Source organism: Balaenoptera borealis (assembly GCF_965194805.1).
Source record: "Balaenoptera borealis genome assembly, chromosome: 21".
In the NCBI taxonomy this organism is placed as follows: domain Eukaryota; kingdom Metazoa; phylum Chordata; class Mammalia; order Artiodactyla; family Balaenopteridae; genus Balaenoptera; species Balaenoptera borealis.
This window is the reverse complement of record NC_138880.1, coordinates 24,987,473-25,004,177: the sequence shown is the minus strand read 5'-3', so window position 1 is coordinate 25,004,177 and position 16,705 is coordinate 24,987,473. Positions and strand designations below refer to the sequence as shown.

Below are 16,705 nucleotides of genomic sequence, written 5' to 3'. Positions count from 1 at the left end.
CACTGACTGCCCTTATGCTTCTGTATTTAAGAATTGTCCTTCAGTTTTTTCTTTCACCCACAAGTGAGGTGTAATGCCATCCTGGTGACATGACTTTGAAGCAGATGAAGCCATATTGGGTTTTAGAGAATATTTGAGCAGCTTTTACAAGAACAGAATCTGGGATGGTGAGGAATATAAGTAGAATTTATTGGGAAAAGGGCTGTTTACTTCCAGGGTATTTGAAGGCCTTGACATCATTAGAAATGCTTTGACTTTGGTCAGTCTTTAAGTGGAAATGGTACTGGCTCTAGGGTTGAGATTCTACCTCCAGTACTTGCTAGCTCTTACCTGATCTCTGTAAGCCTGAATGTCCTCATCTTAAAAATCCGGCATGTGTATATTGAATGAGATAAATACAGAGAAAGTGCCTGCACTCCATAACAGGTGGTTTCTGCTGCTCTTGTTGTCAGAATACCTCTTTTCAACTTTGGCTAATGTTTGCAGAGAACTTCGTATGAATGGTACATTCCCAAAGGGATCCTGAAGACAGGCTGGATGAATAAACATCTGAATCTGGTGCCAGCCCTGGTGGTCGTGTTCTACGAACTGGACTGGGATGAGCCCCAGTGGAAAGAAAAGCAGTCTGAGTGCGCGACCAGAGTGGAAATAGTTAGGTATGGTCCCGTTTGTCAGGCTGACTGTGTTGCGTCAAACTCACATCTGGAGTTTACTGACATTTATCGAAGGCAGCTGAGTGCCGTTAAGACTGCCATAGTCATTTGGGGGTCACTGGCCTCCAGTGAAACCTGTTCACTTCCTAGCAGGTAGCATTAATATTAACTTAAGGAATGGTAAGCAATGTGAAGAAATTTCTAAGACAAATTGACCTGAATTTCCAAATGCTTTTTCTTGCATTTATAATTTTTTTGGGGGGGAGATACAGTGGTTTGCTATTTAGTCTCATAAAACACTTTTTGCATTATCACCATTTATTTCAAAGTAAGTCTTTTGGATGACTACTCTAATATATCACTATAAAGAAATAAGTTGTAGTGTAACTTTTACATTGAAGTATATGTTAAACTTTTGCCTGTAAAGCAGATTTTTGTAAGGAACGGAAGCTTTATCTGAGATTATACTTTTAAATCATTGTGGCATGTATGTTTCTTTGTATGTAGGAAAAGAGTTCCCCCAATCTTGGGGTTTTTAAGTTGCAGTTTGTCTTTCTTTGAATTGTCGAGCTTGTATTTTATGTAGTCTTGAATACATTTTTTAAGTTAAAACAGTTTAATTACTTAACTAATTTTATTGTTATTTTTCCACTGCAGGCAGAGTTTACAAGGGAGAAACACAAAAGTTGCAGTGGTTCTGATTCAGAAGAAAACCCCTTTGCCCCCAGGTAGCAAAAGGTTAATTAATAACTGATTGATTGGTTTATCCCTCCAATTCTTATTACCAGGAGGCATAGTTTTTAATGTTGAAATCTTTCATGCATTCAGTTATGGGAAATATGGTGTGTTAACTTGAAAAAGTACCAATAATGCATGAGTAAATGCTTATCGTAAAAACTAAAAACATTAAAGAGTGCAAATCTTCTCAAGTCCTGCTCCCTAGTTCCCCTTACCTCCAGGGAGGCACATGTCAATTGACAAAAGAGTTATTCACTTGATTTTTAAAAAAGAAGGTTTTTTGTTTATCTGAGATCTATTTGAAATTATATTCCTTACGTAATACTTTTTTCTTAATTTGCAATAGAGCAAAGAAAAATGCTGTAGGATTTCTAGTTTCCTATAAGAAAATGTCCTGGTTTCAAGTGCGTATTTATTCTACCATCTCAGACTTTAGAAGCCAAAATACTTTTTTTGTTTCTATCTTGAAACTTGAAGCATCTTAAATAGTTATGGAAACAACTTTCATGAACTATTGCTTCCATTTTTAGTTACGGTTTTGAAACAATTAAGCGGTATATCTGTTGGCATTACTTGGCCTATCTTGGCCTAGTAGAAAATTCCACAGTGTTCTCCTAACAGATATGTACTGTGTAACTTCTAAGCATCCCACAGAGCTCTCAAGGATTCCAGGGGTCTTATAGACGTGGTGAAAAGTGGTTTGGGTTTTTTTTCTTAATTATATTGTACTGATTTGGGGAAATGTCCATTTAGAAAAAATGCATTAATTATTTTCTCTCTTTATGGCACTTGTTGTCAACAGGAGAAGATGTCATTGCTTCCGAAAGGGCTGCAGCCTTGTGCAATGCGTGTGAACTCTCGGGGAAGTCTTTGTTTGTACTGCCCCATACGGACCACCTTGTGGGTTATATTATAAGGTAAATAACCTAGAATATATACTGAATTTTTAAAGTTTTGACTATTCCATTTTATTTCATTTTTTTACATATTTTTCTTAGATGTACTTAAACCCTTTGAATGCAGCTTCAGAACTCTGTTTTATTCTGAGGAGGAAGAACCTTGAAGTTCAATCCTTATCTGACTTTGAATTCAGCTTTCTTTCATGCCCTAGGAAGATACTTCTGATATGTACTTATTTTCACAAACAGAACTTTTAGTTGTTTATCCATCTCTGGGCAAATTTTCTTGGTTCCCCTGTAATCTCATAGTTATAGAATGAAGCAGGATTTAATTTATACAAATGTTATTTCCACCTCATTTGCCAGTTCTCATTTTTGGTCCTTTTCCCATTATTTTCCTTAATCTTTAAACCCTAAATGTCAGAGTCACAAAAGATAATCGAATCTAATTGAGTATTAGATATCTGTTTCTTTCATACTTATAAAATTGTAAAATAATAGGAGATTATTAGTGATTACCTAATTTTTACAAATTACAAGAAGTTATTTTTATCAGTTATTTCTTAGATTGTAAAATTTTAAATGACTTTTGGTGGGTCTTCTTTTTAGATTTTTTTATCTAAAAATTTAGCTTATATTTTGCTTTACTTTTTATCTTAATCATGAAGTAAAGCAGACATTATCTCTGTCAGGATTTTACTTTCAGGTCTTATAAATATGATTCTTGAAAACACTTTGGTTTAAAATAACTTCAGTGTTTGAATGTTGGTCTTTTTTAACAGATTAGAAAACGCCTTTTATGAACATGCACAGACTTATTACTACACTGAAATTAGAAGAGTGAAATCTCATAAAGAATTTTTGAATAAAACAACACACCAGGTACATGTCTTTTCCTAAAGAAGGAAATAATAGCAGCATTCTAGAGTAGATTATTCATCATTGATTATTTTTGAGGAGATGATTTAATGTCTTTAATACTTTGATGTTTTTTAAATGGCTTCTGTGCTTTTGAAGTTTTTTTTTTAAAGCTTTTAAAAACTATTTTGTCTTTTGTCATCTTTGCCTTTAAAGCTCTTGAAGATAGATTTTGGTAGCCTTCTTAACTACACTTGTTTACTGGAATAATTCTTGAACTTTAATTTTGGATATTTTCCTTTATACTTTTAGGTCTCCTCTTAAACATTATTGTAATTTTTACATTTTTAAGAGAATATGTGTAATAATGATATTTTTTTCCATTCTTCTTTTCAGCTTTTATTTGTTAGACATCAGTTCAAAATAGCTTTCTTCAGTGAGTTGAAACAAGATACACAAAATGCTCTGAAGTAAGTTTCTAACAGTTGTCAAACTAAATTTTTCTTTATGTTAACAATAACATAGTAGTGGCAATTTCTGAATCTCAACCAAACTTTAAGTTTAAAATGTTTATGTTGGTTAGAGTCAGGTTTGTAATATTCACTTTAATTTTTCTAGTTAAATGGAATATATTTGAGTTTTTTAAAAAATATATCCATTTTATCATCAGAAGTAAATTTTATAGTGTCAGAAAGCTTTCTGGTGTAATTTAATTAAATTTCATGATCTAAAGAAACATATTAAAATTTTTCCCGTTCTGTTACCTACTTCTTATTTGTATACTCAGTAAAATCCTTGTGTTAAGACTGATTTTCAAAGTTTCATGTGTATTAAACATTATCTGAATCAGACTGAATTTCTTAAGGTGTGTAGTACATTTATTCAATTCAACTATGATTTTATTTTAATTAATTTTTTTTTAGTTTATAATACCTGCCAGTAGCATCATTTTTCATTCTTTTTAAATTTTATTTATTTATTTATTTTTGGCTGCATTGGGTCTTCGTTGCTGCACACAGACTTTTCTCTAGTTGTGGCGAGCGGGGGCTACTCTTCGTTGTGGTGTGCGGGCTTCTCATTGCAGTGGCTCCTCTTGTTGCAGAGCACGGGCTCTAGGCATGCAGGCTTCAGTAGTTGCGGCACGCGGGCTCAATAGTTGTGGCGCACGGGCTTAGTTGCTCCGCAGCATGTGGGATCTTCCCTGACCAAGGCTCGAACATATGTCCCCTGCATTGGCAGGCAGATTCTTAACCACTGCGCCACCAGGGAAGTCCCATTTTTCATTCTAAGGCTCTGCTTAGAGCTTTGAAGAGTAGTTGCAGATGTGTTGGCAGTGGTTAGGCATTTTATCCCTTTGCTTTTATTTTACTAAACACAATTTAATAAAACATCTCTTTCTAGCTTTAACTCAATTTTTTAAGATTAACAGTGTCAGTGTAGCAAAAGGATAAAAACCAGCTATATATCCTAAAACTGAGGAGAGGCTAAATATACATGGAAGGGTGGAACAGAGAAATAAATAAGTCTGTCATTCAGAGGAATACTGCAGAAACCTCCTCTCTTTTGTTGCTAATGAGGTGCTAAGCATCAAATTGTGTTCTATAAATTTCAACAACTTCATATAGTTTTAGTTGGTCTTAATGTAGTTCATTTTTTTTCCGTGTATTAGTGAAACACCCTCAATTCCAATTCTGTTCAAACACAGTTCTGGAAAGAAAAATGTTACGTGGAGAAGTTAGGAGCAAACGCTTTTCTTTGGAGAAGACTGAGATTTTCTCATTACCTTCCATCTTCTATCAGACTTTCCTTTCTCATGCTGTTCTCTCCTTCGGCGCTCGCTGCCCTGAGGGCATCCCCACTGCAGCCCATACCCGAGACCAGTGATACCCATTTCAGTTGTGGAGGTACTTGGGTTTAAAGCTGTTGACCCACCTCTGTCTTGATAGCACCTTCTTCGCTAATACAATTTCTGTTTGTGTGAGAAGCTCAACATGGTACTTTTAAAAAATACTAATTTTTTTTAACAGAATGTTAATTTTGTCATGTAACTCTGGACACTTTTCCACTTTACTTTCATTTTGCAACTGAATTCCTATCCGTTATAGGCAGATGTTAATGACAGCAGTGTACAGTGGTTCTGTTCTTAGTGAAAAGTCATTGATTCCTCCCACACATAATGAACCAACATATCATTTTTCAGGACATCAGAGATTGTTATGTATCTGTTATTATTGAGCTGTTGAGTGCTAAGAAATGTTGAGTAAATATTGTTTCTGTTATTTCTAATAATTTTGCTCTTAGGAATCTTTACTTAAAATTAATTTATATCATAATTAACTACCTTCCCCATGTTTATATTAGGAATTACAGGACCGCCTATAATCTTGTACATGAATTGAGAGCCCATGAAACTAATATTCTGGAAATTAAGACCATGGCAGGGTTTATCAACTACAAGGTAATAATTCTACTTCCAAATAAACAAAATTTGGCTTTAAATATTGGAGTATCTTTTTAAAGTTTGGAAATCCAGATGACTCACTTGCTCTGAAAAGTGAGTATTTGATGAACTATGCTATGCTGTTTTATGTCCTTTATCTCAAGGAGCACCCTGGTTTTAACAGCCTAATTGTAATGCTTGGTTTTGAGCTATGGTCCCAGAGTTCTCATTTAGAGGAGTTTTATCTTTGTAAAACTCCTTGAGGAGGGTCTTTTGTTTGTTTTTAAGTGGGTGCAGGAGGGAGTGAGAAGAAAGCTGCCTACAGTATTGAATTTTAGAAGCTGCAACTTATTAGAACTGGGTGAGCCTTCCTTGGTTTAATGGCCAGCCATAGAAAAGGTGTACCTATTCCCCTTAGAGAAAACTTTTATATGTGTTATGTGAACATTTTAAGGTTGTATATGGTAGAAATAGACACCCCCAGAAGGCAGATGAGGCTTTTTGTTTTGCTTTTAATCTTTCCACACTCATCTTTTAAAGAGGCTGGCACTGGGTTAGTGATGTAAGGGCAGAGGGACACTTTGTTCACTGCTTGTGTAGGTGTAAATTAGTACAGCTTCTATAGAGGCTATTTTTGGCAATGACAGTGCAGATTTAAAGTGGATATTCCTTTTGACCTAGCAATTCCATTTTGGGAAATTTATCCCACGTATGTGCTAAGACTTGCAAATCACATATGTAAGGATATTTATTGCCTCTTGTAATAGGAAAAGGTTGGAAACAACCCCACAATAACTGACTGGTCAATATAAATTATAACTCCAAACAACGAAATATTATACAGCTATCAAGAATGAAGCAGCTCCATCCATTGAAATGGAATGACATCCAAGATATATTGTTAGGTGAAAAAAGTAAGGCACAAAGCAGCATATTTAGTGTGATGCTATTTATATAAAAATAATAGTTTATTTGTAAATGCACATACACACTTGTCTGTGCACAGAATATATCACCAAATGTATGCTGGGAGCTGGTTGCCTCTAGAGAGGGAAATTGGATGGCTGAGGGACAGGGATGGATGAGAGATTTAACTTTTCGTGTATTCCCTTATACCTAAAAAAATAAAATTAAAAGTGGTAATAAGCATGTGGAAATAAATTTAGGCTTTGTTTCTTCTTTTTTTTTTTTCATTTACACTACATACATATAGATTATTACTTTGAAATAACATCCCAGTTAATTTTTCAAGAATTTCTGTAATCCTTGTTTGATATGGAGGCTACTGTGCTCTAATTGTTCTACAAAAAATCTTTAGCTTTCTGACGGTTCTAAAACTGAAAGTTAATCTGTCCTTTCTCAGTTACCTGTTGGAAATATTTCATTTTTGCCCGTCTTTATGCTCTTCATTGGGTTTAATATTTCTTTATTCTATACTTTAAAAAACTTTGCAACGTATAGAATAGATTCATTACAAATAGTGAATAATTTTATTTCATTAATCAAAGGGACATAACCTCTGTTTTTAGCATAACCTTTCTAATAGAGGAAACCAGTTCTGTTGCACTTCAATTCTATTGAACTTCAGAGAAGGAAATTCCATACTCTTTTTAAAGTTAGTCTCAATTTTTATATATTTTTAAATGAATACGCCTTTTGACTTTGGTTTTCTTCTTTACTTTGGGGTTGATTTTACATCTTCCAGATCTGTAGGCTGTGTTTTCAGCACAACACCCCACTGGACGCAATTGCTCAGTTCCGAAAGCACATCGACTTGTGTAAGAAAAAAATCGGAAGTGCAGAGTTGTCTTTTGAGCATGCTGCATGGATGTCTAAACAGTATGTTTTAAATTGTATTTTCAGAATGTTTTTTAAACAAATACTTGGGGTTTGGAGGAATGGAGTTAGCATGGACTTTGGTTCTAAATCGAACTAAGATTTTTGCCAGTAAGTAGGTTTTTAATGATCCACCATAAGTATGTTCCCAGTAATTGTAGATACTGATTCATACAGTTTCTTAATGGAAATTAGCTAGTTCCTGGGACCATCTCTTTCATTCAATATATATATATCAAGTTTCCACCATGTGTCTAAATACCAAGAATATAGCAGTGAATAGACAGTATCCCTACTGACATGGAACTTGCTCTCTGAGACTGATGACTAAAAATTGCTAAAATGAAAATTTTCCCAGAAACATGGATGTATTTGAGTGGTGGGAACTATGTTGACATCTGGCTTGATGGTATATTTATAAAGACCTGCTAACACAGAAGAGTTGACTTAAAGAATTTTTCTGTAACCTACGATTAGTGTGTATTAGTGTTTACAAAGAAATCCCCACAATTAATAGTTCAGCAGTAGCATTATTTTGATCCAGTCTGCTGAGGTTATGGTTCCAGGATGAATAACTACTAGAAGTAAGCTGCTTTTTCTTTCCTTTTTCTTTTTAATTCCATTTTTTTATTTCTTGATTTTTTTTTTTTTTCTTTAAGATTCCAGGCCTTTGGAGATTTATTTGATGAAGCTATCAAGTTGGGGTTGACAGCTATTCAAACTCAGAATCCTGGTTTCTATTACCAGCAGGCAGCATACTATACCCAGGAGCGGAAACAGCTTACGAAAACCCTCTGTAACCATGAAGTAAGTCACTGACTCCTGTATTATCTGGCATTTAGGAAATCTATTAACCTTCTCTTGAAAGAAGATAATACTGATTGGTGTTGATAGTTTTTTCCAAGCCTTTGCATGTAACAAGTTTTTATCTTTTATATTTTCAGGAATTAGGATTATTTTCAGTTTTAGCCTGAGTACTCTATTTTCACCTGTGAATTAAGCAGGAGTTTCTCTTTGAAGAACTGATTTATGATTAGCGATAAGTCAGTGATTTAGAGGAGAGAAAGTTACTTTAAAATAAAAGCCACAGTTTAGTCCATGCCTTACTGGAAATCCATTGTTTTGTTTCTGTGATCACTGCTAGAGTTTGAAGGACACTGAGAAATGTGCTTTATTTTGACCCACTGGAGAGCATAACGTTGGCCTTCTTTCTCTTCCTGGGGTTCTCCTCTATGGAAAACTCTAAAGAATCTATTTGAGGATGTTAACTGCATATTTTCTTAAACTTGACATTTCATTTTGCCTTTCTCTTGGATGGTTATATTTAAATACCAGTTTTCCCATAAGCACCTTTAAAATAAGAACATGGTGTGTGTATATAGATAGAGATATTTACATTCACATAGTTATTTCAGTTTATTTTCACTTAAAACCTCAGATTTCTTCTCCGAAGATAGGTGAATTTTAACAACAGTGCTACTTAAAAAACTGTTCAAAAAGAAAAAAAACAGTTTGCATATTAGTACTTTAAATGCTTGGATTTTTTCCCCTTAAATCATGATATACCTAGACTATTTTCTACCTTGTTATTTGTATATGACGTATAATTTCATTGCATGTATTATATTTTAAAAGTTTGGCATATTATATTTGAGCACAGTATTTTAAAAGGTGATTAAAACTGGGTCTTGTATGGATATGAGGAAATGGGCATTAGCAAATATTGGCTGGAATGTAAAATAATATTTCTGTCAAGTAATAATTTAAGAAGCCTCAAAATCATGCCTGTCTTTTGACCCAGAATTTCATATTCAGGAAGCCTAAGGCAGATAAGAGAGCCTAAGAGATAAGTATTAAAATTTATTTATAGAGTTGTTCTGACAGATTTATTAATTGTAATGTAAAATAAAAATAACAATGAACAGCTATAGGGAATCTGTTACAATGTGGAACAGCAGGCAGCCATGAAAAATAACGTTTTGGAAGAATCTTTAATGATATGGTGAGATATACAGAATGTATTTAAAAGAAAAAAGCAGGTTGAAAAATTATTTCAGCTGATGACGAATAAACGTTTGCATACAAAATCTGGAAGAATAATGTATATACATTGTTAACAGTGGTAGTAGGTCTATAGGTAATTTAAATTTTTATCCTTTTCCTTTTGGACATTTTCTGCATTTTTTAACAATTACTTGTATTACATTTTGGTTTTAGAGGGAAAAGTTATAAAAAAGAAAAGTATAAATTTGTAAATTCTGGTGCCAAAAATATCCTTCCCCCATCAATACCAAGACTTAATACACATGTGATAAAAAAGGAAAATAGTGTCTTCTTTTCAAAACTCCTATAACATTATTTTTATTTGCACAAAAAACACTTATACATATGGAATAACCATCAAATTTAATTTGTAATATATTTTTACTGGTTTAGAAGTTAAAAGAATATGTAGAGCAGTTAGTTACTATGAAATCATTTGTCAGAATCAGGTTGATTTATTCCATTTAATTTTTATAAAACTACCTAATATTAAATGAAACATTTCTTGTTTAATTTTATGAAAATTTAATTTATGTTAAAATATTCACAACTTTGATATTTGAATGTGTTATTCGTATTTATGTAAGCTTTTTTATTCTAACAAAGATTGAGGAAGAGTTGGTTTTGATGGGTTGTGTTTTAACTTACAGGCTTCTGTAACGTACCCCAACCCTGATCCCTTAGAAACGCAAACAGGACTTCTTGACTTCTACGGACAACGATCGTGGCGACAAGGAATACTAAGTAAATAATTTTTCCTCTTTTCCCTTTCTCTCAACCTCAAAAGCAGAAGGTTGCTATCTTAATTTTTCCATGGCTGCACTAGTATAACAAATTATGCTGAGGTAAAAATATGTGCTTTTTAAACACTTTTTAAGATTTACTTTAAAAATGTGTTGTTTTTATCACCATGTCTTAGAATGACTTATAATTAAAGATGTGGATGTGACTAAAACATTTGGAGATCTGTTGTCTTAAATGACACAATTAATAAGCCACTCTGGTCTATTTAAATATTTTATTTTATTATTTTATTTATTTATTTATTTATATTTATTTTTTTTATCAGTTTAAATTTAAATTTAAACAGTTTAAAATATTTAAATATTTTAATTCCAGTTAAGTTTAACGGTTTTTTATGTTTGCCATTTTAGAACATCATTACTTGAGCCACCTTAAAAATAATTTCTCTATCTTTTTTGTTTTATACACACTTAATTTGAGCAATTTCTGTGGCCATTAAACTTTTTGTTAAGAAATTATTTACTTTAATCTACAGGAAATGTATTTTGTCTAGAAAATGATATTGGCATTACTTTTGAGGTGGTTGATTCCACTGGGCAAAAGAGTACAGAGCTCAGTAACATACCCTTCGGAACAGAGACCACAGAGAAGATTCCATGCTAATAAAGCTGTCTCTTAGAATCTTTAGAATTCTAGAATGTTTAAGAATCTTAAGTACATTGTATACGAAGGATTCAAGGAGTGTACACATCCAGTGTTCGTGTGAAGGATTTGTGTTAAATGAGCTATCTGAAATGGGTTGTGTCCTATCTTATACAGGTTTTGATCTTTCTGATCCCGAAAAAGAGAAGGTGGGGATTCTTGCCATTCAGCTGAAGGAGAGAAGTGTTGTTCACTCTGTAAGTCTTTTTTCCAGTATAAACTATTTTTTACAGTATTCCAGGAAAACATGAGACTATTTTTATTGGAATGTTTCACATTTTATCTTTTCTAACAGGAAATAATAATAACTCTTCTGAGCAATGCTGTTGCGCAATTTAAGAAATATAAGTGTCCAAGAATGAAAAGTCATCTGAGTAGGTATCCGTAACATGCCACAACTTTGTGCAACTTTGAGTAATTTTAAATTATGTTCATACAGTCTTTTTTCCTTTATAGTGGTTCAAATGGGAGAGGAATATTATTATGCAAAGGATTATACCAAAGCTTTGAAGTGAGTTCTGTTCACTATTTATTTTTACAAGTATTCTGATTCCCTTGCAGCAGAATTAGCATGGAAATCTGTACTGAAGGATGTATTATTTCCATATTTATTCCTACTTCTATTAAACACCATTTCCGTGATATTTATTCAAGTATTGTCTGCTGGTACATTCATTATCAGAGTCTTAGGAAACCTCACATTTACCTAATGTGAAAATACCTGTTAAACTATTTCAGTAAGATTTTCTGAAGTTTATATAAAATGAGTAAAGCAGTTTATTTTAGTTTCTCCATGAACTCTTCAAACCCTTCCTTGTGAAGCTGTCTCGGCCTGTCTGACATTTTGTCCTCTGTTAGGTTGCTGGATTATGTGATGTGTGATTATCGGAGTGAAGGATGGTGGACCCTGCTCACGTCTATACTGACCACAGCTCTGAAGTGTTCCTACCTCATGGCCCAACTGAAAGATTACATCACTTATTCCCTAGAACTCCTTGGAAGAGGTAACTTGATGCTCTTTCAGTAAAATTCTGAATCTTTACAGTTACATAGCATCTTTAGCTTCTTTAAATTGGAAGAATAATTCAGTATCGAATATCTGGTAGTACTGTTATCACGTGCAAGTCACTTGGCGGAGTGAAGGGGTTTTATACTTTATTGGAACTTGTTATAGTTGAAGGTCTTACTGTAGTTGAGAAAAATCTGCCTTACTTTTTAAAATATGGCATAAAATAATTTTTTACATAGAGTTCAAACGCACATACATCAAGCATTGGGGCTGACTTTTAGAAAGCTGTGCTGTCAGTTTTCCGGAGTTGTGCTTAGCCATCTTAGAAGAGAGATTTATCTGCAGGGTTTTAATACCTGAAATGGGGGTAGTGGGCTTACTTGCCTGTCTTGTAGTTCTAATTTTCTTCCTTCTTCCTTCCTATTAGCTTCAACTCTGAAAGATGACCAGAAATCTCGGATAGAAAAGAACCTCATAAATGTTTTAATGGTAGGTTGGAATTCTTTATATAAAATCTGTATCTGGATATGTGTATTTTATATAACTAGCTGAACAGATGTTTAACTCCATGTTGGTGCAGAATGAAAGTCCTGATCCTGAACCTGACTGTGATATCTTAGCTGTGAAAACTGCTCAGAAGCTGTGGGCGGACCGAATTTCTCTGGCCGGCAGCAATCTTTTCACAATAGGCGTACAGGACTTTGTGCCATTTGGTGGGTAACCAACGTCTACAGTATTATTTTAGAGAAATCGTGCTTATTTCTATAAAATAAATAGACACAGAATAATAAAGTCAAAGAATTTTCCAAGTACAATCATTTTATAGATGAACCGTGTGATTTTTTTTTTTTTTTTTAATTTTCTGCCCATCGCCTTTAAAGATGGTCAAAATTTTAAATACTTAGTTGAGGTCTTAAAATTTACTCTGTTCATCTGTAGTTCAGATGTTATTTGAAATGCATTTGAAAAGACAGTTATTTTGAAAGTTTATGCTTTATTGTCTAGGCAGGTATTTTGAAATAAGTTAAAAATAACAAAATGGTTCTTTTTTCTTTAAAATCCTATGTCAGTTACATTTTAGGAGGAACCATGTTTTTAAAATTAGAGAGGTTTTGGAGCTAGAGTTTATTTAAATTTGGTTTGATTTATGTCTTTTGAAATGCTTCAGGTGCAGAAGTCAGTAAGAATATCCAGTGTAGCTGTTTCCTTTCTGAAGAGTAGACGTGGATCAGAGAATAATGTGTGTGTGTCTAGCGTGTCTGGTGATGTCTGACTCAGCCCTTTTTGTTTTATTTCTAGTGCAATGCAAAGCCAAGTTCCACGCCCCAAGTTTTCATGTCGATGTTCCCGTGCAGTTCGATATTTATCTGAAGGCTGATTGTCCACATCCCATTAGGTTTTCTAAGCTCTGTGTCAGCTTTAATAATCAGGTAATGGTACCTTTTAATGTGTTTTTACCATGTGTGTATCTTATTGTAGCTTACAATAAGCTTATTGTGCTTAGTGAATTTTAGGTCTTAATGGTTTCATATTAACAAATGTATTTTGATAGAGTCTATTTAAAAATAAATGTATTTATAGTTCTCAACTTCTGTATCCACAATTCAAGTTTTACACTTTCCTATTCTAATTTTTGTTTTCACTCCCTGCTTAGGAAACCTAAGAACTTTGTCTACACATAGACAAAAAGTTTTGTAATATGTATCTTGAATTTCAAATAAGATGTATTCAGAATGAATATAATTTTCAAAATCATTTGTTTTATTCTAACATCGGTATTAGCTTTATATTATAAAACTGTTATATGTTTGATGTTAAAGAAATGAAAGTAGAATAGGTGGATATAAAGTAGAAAGTAAATGTGTGTTCCTCCAATTCCATTCCTTAGGGGGCGTCACAATTAACTTCTTGAATAGTCTAGACATCTTATGTGCACGCATACATAAGCAACTTTTTTCTCCAGAATTGGGATCGTACTATATTTCCTACATTCTAACATTTTTATAGTGTGATATAGTCAAGTGCTTGATTACATTCTGTTTCAGTTATAAGCTCACTTCTAATTTTCTGGTCACACAGAAAGTATATTGAGCCGTTAACCAGCAAGCATTTATTGAGAGTTACAATATTTTTAGCATCATGGTGAACCTGAAAAAGTTTAGCATATGTCAACCCCACTAAAATATAAGCATTTTGGGAGCAAGGCCAGGACTGGCTCACAGATTGCCTAAATGGGTATTGAGGACTAAATGATGTGTGTAGGCTAGAAACACTGTTACGGCAGGCATGCCGGAGAAAAGAGAGGAAGTTTCAAAATTGAAGATGCAACTAAGATAGGTTTAAAAAGATGAGAGGGAAAGGATGTGTTCGGCAATGAGAAAACGCTGAATGGAAACAGGAGTGACTGTTCTGTGTTTTTGGGCAAGTGGAAGCAGCAGCCTCACGAGAGCAGAGGATTATAGGTGGGGTGAGCAGGAGTTAGGCTGGGTGGCGTAGAGGAGCCTGGAGAGTTAAGCAGAGTCAGGCTGGGAAGTATCAGTAGAAGTCTTTTAAGATTGATTTGTTCATTCATTTATTCGTTATCTATCTGTTTATTTATTGGATGGTGGTACAGAAAGAATGTTATCTGTTTAAATAGTTTTTTTTTTGACTCATAAGAACTGAGCAATGTCCCTGTAATAGAATTGGTTAAATGAACCTGGGTCACTTGAAGATTAGTATGTTTTATTCAACTTCAAACCATTACCCAAGGATTCCTTCTAATTATTTTGAGAATTTTAAAGCAAGAGCATGAAATTTATGTTTAAGAAACTTTATTCCAGTAGCAAAATAGAGGGAAAGAAATGATATTTTAGAAACCAGAGGCTCTTTGTATGAACCCAGGTACGAAAGTATGAGGATTTGGATTAGGATGCTAGTGATGGGCATGGAGATAAAGGGATAAGAGGCATTTAGAAATGGGTAAGTGTGGATTGCTGAGTGTATATAGGGGATACAGAATGGGGATAGGATGGATAAAGCATGGGCTGTTTGGTGTTTGCAGGCCCAAAACAGTTTATTTTTCCAGCTTTATTGAGATATGGCATATAAAATTGTGTAAGTTTAAAGTGTACATGATGATTTGATACACATATATTGCAAAATGATTACCATAATAAGGTTAGTTAACACATGCATCACCTAACATAATCACCTTTTTGTTGTTGTCTTTGTGAGAACATTTAGGATCTACTCTTTTAGCAACGTGCAAATAAATAATACAGTATTGCTAATTATAGTCCCCATGCCATACATTAGATCCCCAAAACTTATTTGTCTGATAACTGGAAGTTTATACCCTTTGACCGACATCTTCCCATTTCTGCCAACGCCCAGCATATGGCAGTCCTCATTCTACTCTCTGTTTCTATGAGTAAGTTATAGATTCCACATATAAGTAAGATCATACAATATTAGGACAGGAGCTTTGTATGTGCTGTTTCTTATGCTTGGATTGGTCTTCCCTCCTCTTTTATTTGCTTAATTCCTCCTCATGTTTTATCCCCTTAAAAGCCTCACTTCCTCAGGGACACCTCCCCTGACCTACATGACTGATTGACCTAGCCAGGCTCACATAACCCTTCATAGTACTTGTCACAGCTGTGGTTTCACTCTTGTCATGTGATTATTTGGTAAATTACTTGTTTTTCTTACTAGAATGTAAGCTCCAAGAGGACAGACAATTTTTTTTTTACTCACTATAAAATATTCTAAATCTGGAATTTAGAGGGTCAGGGAAGGCACTCTCATTTTACTTTTCACATCATAGCCTACTATTCCATTTCTTTTCCTTTTTCCCTTTTAGCAACAGAGACCACATCTATAATTAAACTAATAAAAATATTAAAATAAAATATAAAGCAATTTGTTTTTAAAGTTGTATTCTGAATATATGTTACTTGAAATTCAAGATGCAAATCACAAGGAAAAAAGTAGCGGGTACGAGGCTTCATAAGCCTGGAATAGAAATGAAAATTAGAAGGAAGGTATAAAACTTAACTGTATTAGAATCTTCTGTGAAGATAATTCACCTGCTGGGATAGAAGATGGCTCTTGGAAAGTTCTCAGTATTTATTGAAAGGATGAGAATGGTGATCCCTTAGATATGTATATGAAAGATGTCTCTGTTTATTCATCTGTAAGGAGTGTGCTTTTCTGGGAAGGTAGCTAGACACTCAGTTCTGGACATGCTGAACTTGAAGTGATAGTGGAATTATCCCTGAGACAATTGTGGATATAAGCTTTTAGTTAAGGAATAGGTCAGAATTAGAAGTTTTTATGTGGGAGATATTAGCACAGAGGTGCAGAATATGTAGACATGGAAAGACTTTGCAGTGAAATAAACATAAAGAGAAAAGCAGAACCAAAAGCCAAGGACTGAAACTTTTGGAACCTCTGAATGAGGGGAACAAGAGGGAAAAAAGACCTTTGAGGGAAAAAACAGGAGATATTATAGTGTCACAGAAGCCAGGTAAAAAGGAAGCTCTTTAAGAAAAGATGATAGACAGTAGCATCCGATGCAAAACAAAGAATAAATCTTTCTTTCTGTCTCCAGGAAAGGGATGGCTAAATAAATGTTTTCAGAGGTCAGCTTCTGTGTGAACCGTCTTTATCTTGTGGCAGCAGTGAGTGGTTAACTGCTACCATCTGGCATAAAAATACTTTTTCTTTTATTAATAACAAATTCATAATGCTTCAGTTTCAGTGCAGTTAACCTCAACAAGCTCCAAGTAATTCGGTGTTT

General features: G+C 33.9%; 1 protein-coding gene across 3 annotated transcripts in view; it reads left to right on the top strand.

Moving 5' to 3' along the window:
* The window catches only part of TRAPPC11 (trafficking protein particle complex subunit 11), a 45,962-nt gene that overhangs the window by 4,208 nt on the left and 25,049 nt on the right, over nucleotides 1-16,705 (top strand). For all 3 annotated transcript variants that reach the window (XR_014239173.1, XR_014239174.1, XM_082375173.1), the window contains exons 3-18: nucleotides 487-656; nucleotides 1,311-1,381; nucleotides 2,194-2,308; nucleotides 3,073-3,172; nucleotides 3,545-3,618; nucleotides 5,510-5,606; nucleotides 7,294-7,427; nucleotides 8,084-8,231; nucleotides 10,118-10,211; nucleotides 11,031-11,110; nucleotides 11,209-11,287; nucleotides 11,370-11,424; nucleotides 11,772-11,917; nucleotides 12,350-12,411; nucleotides 12,503-12,635; nucleotides 13,222-13,352. Coding sequence is in view for 1 of the 3 variants with exons in the window: in XM_082375173.1 (XP_082231299.1) it covers nucleotides 487-656; nucleotides 1,311-1,381; nucleotides 2,194-2,308; nucleotides 3,073-3,172; nucleotides 3,545-3,618; nucleotides 5,510-5,606; nucleotides 7,294-7,427; nucleotides 8,084-8,231; nucleotides 10,118-10,211; nucleotides 11,031-11,110; nucleotides 11,209-11,287; nucleotides 11,370-11,424; nucleotides 11,772-11,917; nucleotides 12,350-12,411; nucleotides 12,503-12,635; nucleotides 13,222-13,352 (1,689 nt within the window). In the remaining 2 variants the exon portion in view is untranslated. The remainder of the gene's footprint in view (nucleotides 1-486; nucleotides 657-1,310; nucleotides 1,382-2,193; nucleotides 2,309-3,072; nucleotides 3,173-3,544; nucleotides 3,619-5,509; nucleotides 5,607-7,293; nucleotides 7,428-8,083; nucleotides 8,232-10,117; nucleotides 10,212-11,030; nucleotides 11,111-11,208; nucleotides 11,288-11,369; nucleotides 11,425-11,771; nucleotides 11,918-12,349; nucleotides 12,412-12,502; nucleotides 12,636-13,221; nucleotides 13,353-16,705) is intronic.